This window comes from Miscanthus floridulus, chromosome 2 (genome assembly GCF_019320115.1).
Source record: "Miscanthus floridulus cultivar M001 chromosome 2, ASM1932011v1, whole genome shotgun sequence".
In the NCBI taxonomy this organism is placed as follows: Eukaryota; Viridiplantae; Streptophyta; class Magnoliopsida; order Poales; family Poaceae; genus Miscanthus; species Miscanthus floridulus.
The window spans coordinates 99,181,964-99,191,887 of record NC_089581.1 but is presented as its reverse complement, the minus strand read 5'-3'; the positions used below and the strand labels follow the sequence as shown (position 1 = coordinate 99,191,887).

Here is a 9,924-nt window from a genome sequence, read left to right as displayed (position 1 = left end):
GTCGAGGCTGAGGGCGACCTCCTTGACTTCCTTGGTGGAGGCGCGGGGAGGCTCTAGCTCTGGGATCTCCATGTCTTTGGCGAGCACCATCTTGGCTTCGGTGACCACGCTAGCCATCTGGATGGAGAGGTCGGTAGCTTCAGCGAGGGTGAGACTCTCTGTCTCGCAAGCGTAGGCGATGGTGAGGTTGGCCCATAGGGCCAAGACTCCAGCAGGTGAAGGCATCTTCAGCACAAGATAGGCATAGTGCGGCATGGCCATGAACTTGGCCAGAGCTGGCCAACCAAGTATGGTGTGGTAGGCGGTGTCGAAGTCGGCGATGTAGAAGTTGATATGTTCGGCGCGGTAGTTGCTTGCCGTGCTGAACTAAACTGGTAGGGTAATCTCTCCAAGCGGTTTGGAGGCCCTGCTTAGCACCACACCCCAAAAGGTGGAGTCGGAAGGTGTGAGATCTGACAAACTGAGGCCCAACTCTTTTAGGGCTCCAGTGAAGAGGAGATTCAGAGTGCTCCCACCGTCAACAAGTACTTTTCTGAAGAGCACCTTCTGTATGGTTGCGTCAAGGATGAGGGGAAAACACCCTATGTAGGGAATATCCGCCCACTGGTCAGCCCTGCTGAAGGTGATGGGGACCTCAGACCATGGGCGATAGATGGGGTTAGCGGTGGCGTCTTCTGTAGTGATGGAGAGCACCCGCCGTGCGGCGAGCTTCTGCTCTCAGTGGAGGCGAGGCCCCCGAAGATGGTGGCGACCACCTTATCGTGGTCCTAAAAGGCATTGTTGTTGCCCCCATGTGGTCGGCGACCTCTAGCTCCATTGTTGGCGTCGTTGTCGAGCCTTTTGTCCTGGAACTCCTTAGTCAAACCAATGCAGTCCTTCATCTTGTGTTTGACATTCTTGTGAAGAGGGCACAGGTCGTTGAGGATCTTTTGGTACTATTCATCATAGTTGCGCTTGGTGCAAGGTTGACCGACGGTGGCGACAATGTGGTCTGGCCAGCGACGGCGATTTTGGCCAGGCATGTGTCCTCCTGTCCGATCATGGCCGCTATCATGGTGGTAGCTATGGTCATCAAGGTGGTGGTCGCTGTGGCGCCGGTCATCAGGGTGGTCATCGTAGCGGTGAGACAGGCGGTGGGTGCCTACGTCCTCGTTGAAGCACACCTCGGCTTCCTCGGCGTCAGCGTACTAGTTGGCCATAGTGATCATCTCACTAATACTGGTGGGCGGCTTGCGGTTGAATTTGGAGCAAAGCTCGCGATGGTGTAGTCCTCGGATAAAGGCGGTGATGACCTCAGCTTCCGTGATTTTGGGAATAGAGTTCCTCATCTCGAAGAAATGTCGGATGTAGCTGCAGAGGAGCTCGGATGGCTTTTGGTTGATGCGGCTGAGATCATGCTTGGTGCCGAGTCGAGTACACATGGCCATATAGTTGTCAGTGAAGACTTTCTTCAGCTCTTCCCATGATCTGATGGAGTCAGGCGCAAGGCTGGTAAACCAGCTCATGGCAGGTGGCATGAGCATGGTAGGGAGATAATTCGATATGACGCTGGTGTCTCCTCCGGCGGCGCGGACAGTAGTGGCATAAGATTGCAGCCACTGTGTTGGGTTCATTCTTCCTTCATAGGGCTCGACCCCAGTGATCTTAAAACCACGGAGCCACCAAAGTGTTCGGAGTGCCCTTGTGAAAGCTGGAGGCCCCTCAGGGTTGTCGACACCATCATCTGCGGCGTTGCGGTCAGGGATAGGCTCGAGGGCTGAGTCAGGGTTACCGTACTCTTGGCGGCGACGCACTTCATCTTCGTGATGGCCGAAGCGACATTGCTCGATACGCCGTCGCACATCATGGATGTTGCTAAGGTGCACTCGAGCGTTCTATTCGACCTCCTGGTCGTGTTGGTGATGGTGTTCGGCACGATGGCCCTTGGCTCCCCCTAGGAGAGGTAGCAACTGGTCGGCGAAACGGCTTTGACTGGGGTAGCGATTAGATCTTGGCGTAGCTGATCGGTGAATCGTGCTCATAGAGCATGAAGGTCTCTGATCCTCGCGAATCTCATTGACCTGACAGTGAGCCATTTTAAGCATGGCGGCGATCTTGGCGAGCTTAGGTGTTTGAGGGAAATGAGCGAGCTCATTGGTGGCTATTGCCAGATTGGCGCTTAGAGTCTTGAAGACGTCGTGGCCATCAACGCGGAGAAATTCTTCGTCGAGGTCGCGGTAAAGCGCGAGCGGTCTTCCTTGTGAATCGAGATGATTATTCCAAGCAACCTCGGCCCTCGCAATGGCTGCCTCGTTTTCTCGGCGCTGCGCGTGGTTGACGTTCTGGTTCTCCCGAGCAACACGCTCCTCCTCGGTTTCACCGTTCCGAGGAGGGCTGTCGATGCTGACGTTGAAGATCGCGCCACCCCAAAAGGGTGGAAGGAGCAGTTGCTCGGAGAATGTTTCGGCGAGGGTCTTCGTAGAGCCCTGAGACTCAGAGCCCGGAGTTTCTTTCGGGATGGTCTGGCGGGGCACCCCGGGGTCTCTGCCTAAGTGTAGCATGTTGACGGCTGGCGGAAGCTAGACGGTGACCTAGTCGGCGAGTGGATGGGCGCATTCCACCTAGTCGGCGAGTTCACCCCTCAGAGCGTGTTCGTAAGCGGCGGCGGCATTGGTGAACCCGAAGGGTAGGGCCATAACCCCTGTAGTTTCCCGAGCAGTCTCCAATAGATCTGGATTGGAGGGTGGTCGGCGCTGAACCAGAGTGTCCAGAGCTGATTCGGCGATAGAGAGACAATCAGCGAGCTTTAGTCCGACCCGATCGATGAATTTGATCAGATCGTCATTGTTGATCTGCCTCCTCTGGTAGTGAGGAAGCGGGCGGCGAGTTGTTGCTGATGGAGACCTCGGAATCGACTCCGAGATCGGATCTGCAGTTGTAGGTGTGGGGGTGGTCGGCGCAGAACCGATCTGCACCGGCTCGAGGAGCTCTCCGACTCCGTCAGTGTTGATGACCCACGAGATGGATCCGACCGTGAAGATCTGGTCGGGCGGCGGAAGGGACGAAGAGCCTACCAAAAAAGCTATCTTATTCGACAAGGAAACAGCACGCACACCCCTACCTGGCGCGCCAACTATCGACAGAATATCATCGGCAGTCTTTCGAGGGGTATCCCACGAAGGTAGATTAATCGGCAGAGGAGCGTGAGATCAAGAACAAGAAGGCAACAGAGACACACGAGTTAGACAGGTTCAGACCGTCAGTATGATGTAATACCCTACTCCTGTGGTCTGTTGGTTTATATTAGCTATCGTATGATATTGCGTGAGTTTGGAGGGGGTCCCTGCCCACCTTATATAGTCGGGGGAGCAGGGTTACAAGTTGATTAGATCTAAGAGATAACCGGAAAGTAATAACTAATTACAGAAATATTGGGATCATACATATCCTAACAGATCTCGTGGTATCTTCAGGATATCTTCCTGGTGTCTTGCGGGTGGCGCCGAGCAAAGTCGTGCCCTGCAAGGCTTTATCTTGTGGGCTGGGCCACCCCTGGGGGCGCAGCCCATGTAGTCTGCCATGGGTATCCGGGGTCGTACCCTCCACAGGAGGTCACGGCATTTGCAGGACGCGGCAGCCGGAGCCGGGTCGAGCTGGGGGCGTGAACGCCGAGCTGCTGCCATGAAGTCCCCGGGCCTCCGCCGGAGATGACGACGACGACGCGCACGCCGGCGGTGCCCACACGGCCCTGCAACAGCCTTACCTTTACCAGGCGGCGGCGGTGAGGGTGGCTCGGAGTCGGAGTAATCCTCCGAGTCACATAAGGAGATCCGCTCCCCGCGACCACAGCCGATGAACACGCCCGAGAAAAGCGCCGGTGACCCCACTCCAAGGGATCTCGGCGACGGGAGCTCCTCCTCGGCTTCATCAGCCCAGGAGCGACGGAAGGGCGAGCCGTCCTCCATCCTTGGCGCTAAGCAGGCCCGAGAAGGGAGAAGGGTGGTCCGCAGAACATGCGCGGCCACCGGCGTCGAAGAAGGTGGGCGTCGATGGGGCCGCCGGCGTATGGGAGGGTGGACGACAGGACCGGACCGGTTAACGGCGTGAGAAAGGTGGCCGGCGGGGCCGGAGTGGCCACCAGCGGGCGGCGCGGAGAGCTCTCACGCGCTCGCGGTGTGCATATGAATTCGTTGATCGCTACCATTCGCAAAAGTAAGTAGCTCTCCAAATAAATTCAAGCACGTACGCGTTGGTGATGGCCACAGTAGTGCGGTTGCGATTGGCGACAACATGGCTTCTTGTTCCTGTCGCGGCAGCGATCCTGCTGTCCATATGTGTGAGCACGACGAGGCGCGCCCCGCAGCTGCCGCCCGTGGTGGTGGTGCCCGGGTACGCCACCAACGAGCTGGACGCGCGCCTCACGGAGCTGTACTGCCCGTCGTCACCGCGCTGCGGCGCGCGCAAGGGGGAAGGCTGGTTCCGCCTCTTCCTCAACTACACGGCGCTCAAGGACGCCGCCGACGTGCGCTGCTTCGCCGAGCAGATGGCCGCGGTGTACGACGCGGCGTCTGACGACTACCGCAACGCCCCGGGCGTGGAGACCCGCGTCCCTTTCTTCGGATCCACCCGGGGCTTCCGCTACCCCGATCCAGACCGGAGGAACTTCTCCTACATGGACAAGTTCGTGTCGCGGCTGGAGGAGCTCGGCTACCGCGACGGGGAGACCCTGTTCGGCGCGCCCTACGACTTCCGGTACGCCGTCGCGCCGCCGGGCCACCCGTCGAGGGTCGGCGACGCCATCTTCGGCCGACTCAAGAGGCTGGTGGAGAGGGCGAGCCGGATCAACGGCGGCAGGCCGGTGACCGTCGCGCACAGCTACGGCGGCACGCTGGCGCACCAGTTCCTGCTGCGGCGGTCGTTGCCGTGGCGCAGGCGGTTCGTGCCCGTGGCCGCGCCGTGGGGAGGCGTCGTCCTGGGCATGCTGACGCTCGTCGCCGGCAACAATCTCGGCCTGCCGTTCGTCGACCCGCTGGCGCTCTGGGGCGAGTACCGGAGCCTGCAGAGCAGCCTCGGGCCGCTGCCCAACACCAACGCCTTTGGAGCCGGGAAGCCACTGGTGACCACACGGAGCAGGACGTACACGGCCCACGACGTGGCGGACTTCCTCGACGACATCGGGATGGGCGCGGCCATCGGGCCGTACCAGTCCCGCGTGCTGCCGCTGCTCCGGGAGCTGCCATCTCCGCGGGTGCCCGTGGCCTGCGCCGTCGCGGTTGGGGTGGACACGCCGGAGATGCTGGCCTACCCGGGAGGCGACTTCCACGTGACGCCGAGGATGGTCATGGGAGACGGCGACGGGCTAGTCAACCTGGCGAGCCTCCTCGCCGTCGACCCGGCGTGGAGGCGTCCTGCAGCTTACTTTAGGATTCTCGAGGTGCGCAACGTGTCACACACGGGCCTCTTCGTGGACGATGCTGCTCTCGCCGTTATCAATCTGTGTTCGTTTAGCTGATAAGCCATGATTAACTAGTGGTTGATTTACTGTGAGAAAAAAATATTATTCGTTGATTGAAAAAGTATAGCTTATAAACAAACGATCAGTGCTATCCTACCCTGATTAATAATTCACTCAGGCATCCGTGCAAAACTGTTCCGGAACTTCACCGAAAATCCAATCCCAGTATAACTAGTTAAAAAAATGGTCGATAAAACAAAATTTCGTATCATCATAAGAGATGTGTCATATATTGTAATAGTAGATTTACAAAACACTATCCGATATTATATGTAAACACTATATGTGTCAATGGGACAAAAACTCTGTTTCCGCTCCCTCTCTTTTCTCAGTGTGGTGCCCGCCCTCCTGCCGGCCCACCCCACATGACACAGGAGTGCCGTCATGTGGTGGTGCGCCTCCTGCTCATGCTCATCCCGTAGTTTCGTGGCCTGCGCGAGCTCTCACAGGGGCACGGCCTCTCCTCGGAGCACTGGCGAGATTGCCTCTCCTCTCGGCTGGCGCGACGATTTGCCCTTGCTTGCGCGCACAAATCCAGCACGCCACTGCTAGCCAGGGTTCACAATTGTTGTTGAAATTTTGAAATATTGGTTTTTTTAGGTCCGAAGAAATTTTGTATGGGCTAAGATTTTTGTGTTAAATTCCACTTCCAGCTCGAAATTAGACCAAACTACACTAAAATGGCCCTCCATATCCTCTAACTTCGCCAAAGTCCCAGATTTCTTAAGCTGATTTAAGACTTATGCATGGTTGTTTTTACATTATTAGAGCATCTCCGAGAGTCTTTCTAAATTTCACTCTAAATCATCATTTGAAGAATTTTTTGCAGAAAAATTATTTTCTATATCTTTTCGCTCTCCAACAGTTTTTCTATATCTTGTGTACACTTTAGAGAGGCATTCTCGTTTTCTATTATTGACTAGCGAGAAATCTGGAATAGAAGATAGTTATACGTGGATAACCAAATAAAAAAAGCTGTTAGAGGCTATTTTTTCATTAAAATTAGGTATGAATTATGATTTATTTGATTTTATTACTTGAATCAGGAGCTAAACGAGCTGAGCCAGACTCGATATCTAAACAGAGCAATGCTGCAGTACTATTTCAACCGGTCCTTTCTGGCCTAAATTTAAAGATGCGTGATGCTTTATAAAAAAAAAAACATGCCTGATGCAAGGGCCTCCCGATTAATAGAGAAAATATATTATCAGTCACAAGGATTGGAAACTAGTAGAAAAGTTTAGAATTAGTTTAAAGATGTGCTCATGGGCCTCGCGGCTACTCTGCTCTGACTGCACCAAGCTGTTGTGGTGGTTTCCAGTGTCTGTCATCCACTACAATTTTGAAGATTATTAATGGAGATTAAAGTAGTGCGATGGACTCGGTGTGTTCTTGCGAACCCGCTAAACCCAACACGATACGTGGCTATGGCCGGATCAGGGAGATCGATCGACGGGTGCAGGTGGAGCATGGCTAATGCCTAATGGTGTGGTAGCGGCAATTGAATGTGCTCAGAGTCATCGAGGGGGGGAGAGGGCATAGGCAGGCCACGGAGCTCGCAGGGCGACTCCTAATGGCGCCCAGCAATTGAGGCTAGAGATCTGAAAGGAAGGGGCAGGGTGATTACACGGTGATTGCGGTGTGCTTGTCGGGAAAAAGCAAGCGAACTAGGCTGAGAATGAGTAGCAGAGTGGAGAAGGGAAGGGGAGGAAAGAGAGTGCGGAACAGGGCTAGAAGAAAGAAGATTCACAGTGGAGAAACGAGCCAGCCGAGTTTCGTCCCGAGTTAAACAAATGGCCAGGCCGAAAAGACAAAAAAGGGAGAAAAAGAAGAAACAAAAAGGGTTTTGAGAGCATTAGCATTGATTTTGGACCTAGAGATGTTTTAATTATTTATAAATTTTTGAAACTTATTTTCAAACTCTATTTTAAGCATTTGAGTTTTAAATTATCATGAATTCTTTATGGTTGATTTTAAAATAAAATAGGATTGAAATTTTTTATCTCTTCAAGCTTTTAAAAGATATTTTGAAAACCTCTTTGTAACTCAATTTTGGAAATATTTAAACTATATTTTGAGAATTCATTGAAAAATCTACTTTTGAGCCATTTTGAGAAAAAACAAATAAGCTATTTTTTTAACCTTTTTAGAAATGAATTTCCAAATATTATTTAATCCAATTTTAAATATATTTAAAACCATTTTGATAAATTCAATCCTTTTCCATGTATGCTTTAACATTTATTTAAAACATGTCTTCCATGACTTTTGAATCTCAGACTTGAATTAATTTGTAAAACTATTTTTAAAAATAAGTTTTCAAAACGAGCTTCTAAAACTTTTTTTTTTGAAATAGGGCCAAACCAATTCTAGGGTTAATCAAATTTTTAAGTTTTATTTTCCCTAAGTAAATTATGCAACCAACATGAATGCAACAACCCTAGAAATTTAATTAGAGAAGTTTTATGAATCATTTTTATTTAACTAAATAGATAATAAACTAACTAAAACATGAAAAGATTTACAAAAAAATGTTAAATCATTTAATTTATTTAGTGTTTTTTATGCACATTCCAAAATTCAAATTTTGGAGCATGACAACTTATATTCTTGAAAGGCGCATTTTTAGATTTAAGAGTGACCTCATAGAGGATGAGCAATTTTCTAGAAGTGGTTCAGCATGGTTCGTGCTTGGTTACCTTTCAACAACATAAATCTACATTAGTTGCTGCCAAGCTTAAAAGCTTGAGAAGCATTTTTTAGGCCTAGCAGAGTCAACTCTCTAATTTGAAAAATACAATGTCCAATGTCAACTTAGTGCTCAATTTCATGTTTTTTGAGGATTTCATTGAAGCAATCCTGTTCGCTGCAGCTTAAAGCGGGTGCGGTTGCGGTTGTGGCTTCAACTCCTCAACTAGTAATATAGGATGTACTGTAGCATTGAACTGTCGCAGCTGCAGCCGCGGACGCTTTAAGCACCAAGTTTTCCATGCTAATGCTATAGTTAGGTATAGAAGGAATTATAATCACCAGCCTTGAATAATATGATAGTGGACAATTACATTTTGATTATACTAGTAAAACATCTCTTCTCTGGTTGGCCTACAGGGACAGATCGGGGATGAAAGATTTTCATTGCCGTCATTTCAATCTTGGAGGGTTGCTTCAAACTGTCTCTAGCTTGAGTTCGTTGGAAGAGACTTTTTCTAAGGAAGAAATTATATATAACACCACTGCTCTGCTGCTGGCTATAGAATAACTTATTCTGTAGCCACTCTGAGTTACGATAATTACTATATTAATTTACGAGATTATAGTAACTCCTTACTAGGTGGTTTACTATAACGTTATGGTAAATATCGCCATGTGTTATAGTAACCCAACTGTCGTAAATATGTATTGATATTATCGTAAATTAGTATATAAAATTATCGTAAATTGAGGTGGCTACGGAATAACTTATTTTGTAGCTGGCTACTGAATATACTCTCCCTCTATATATATATAAGGTCAATAGGTCATACAACAATTCCCTTTCGATAAAAGCACCTAGCTCTGATGGTTTCAAATCTATCTCTTAAAAAGTGTTGGTATATCATTTGCTCCTGATTTCTATGAATTGCGCTAGGATTTCCAATAGGGGAACAGTTTCATGTAAAAATGGATGACACATTACTCTAGTGCCAAATAAGGATGGTCCTACTAAGGTTTCTGATTTTTGACCAAATTCCTTGCTCAATACATACATCAGTGAATATCATCACTAAAATCTTGGTGAATCGGTTGTAGAAAGTGATTTTGGGCCTTATTCACACTAATCAATATGGTTTTCTTAAATCTAGAATAATCCAAAATTGTTTGGCTTGGTCTTTGAGTTCATACACCTCTAACATCAGCCGATAAAGAAGCTCATTGTTTTGAAGCTTGACTTTGAGAATCATTTTGATATAAGGTGGAGCTTGAAACCGTTATACAAATAATTAAACATAAATATTTTGGAAACACCTAGTTCAAATGGATGTTTCAAACTTTAATTCTACTAGTACCTCAGCAACTTTTACTTAATGGTACCCAGGTGTCGGTGCAGAAAGTGACCAATAAGTAAATATTTGTAGTTTTATCGTACGTTGTGATCGGAGGTGGCCTAGCACTCAATGACACAGGGTTTATATTGATTCAGGCAACGTGCCCTACATCCAGTTTGAGTCAGTCGATGACTTTATTCCTGAGCCCAAGTGCTCGAAGTTTGCAGTGGGGTTACAAACAAGAAGGAGAAAGATGGGGGTACAAGAGGTCCGGTCGGCTCCGGTCGGAAGGGCCGAGAGCGACAGGAGCTCCGCTATAAGCTAAGTGTTCAAGCGTGTGCTTGAGGTCCGAACCTAGCGGTTCTGTGGTTGTGAGCTAATGAACTTGATCGATCTAACGAATCT

At 49.7% G+C, this 9,924-nt stretch overlaps 1 protein-coding gene across 1 annotated transcript; it reads left to right on the top strand.

Annotated features, from left to right (window-relative positions):
• Positions 1-4,234: 4,234 nt before the first annotated feature.
• On the top strand, positions 4,235-5,491 carry LOC136536819 (lecithin-cholesterol acyltransferase-like 1). The gene has a single exon (XM_066528985.1). It carries the CDS (start codon positions 4,235-4,237, stop codon positions 5,489-5,491), a length of 1,257 nt encoding a protein of 418 aa, XP_066385082.1.
• The last annotated feature ends 4,433 nt before the right edge of the window (positions 5,492-9,924 follow it).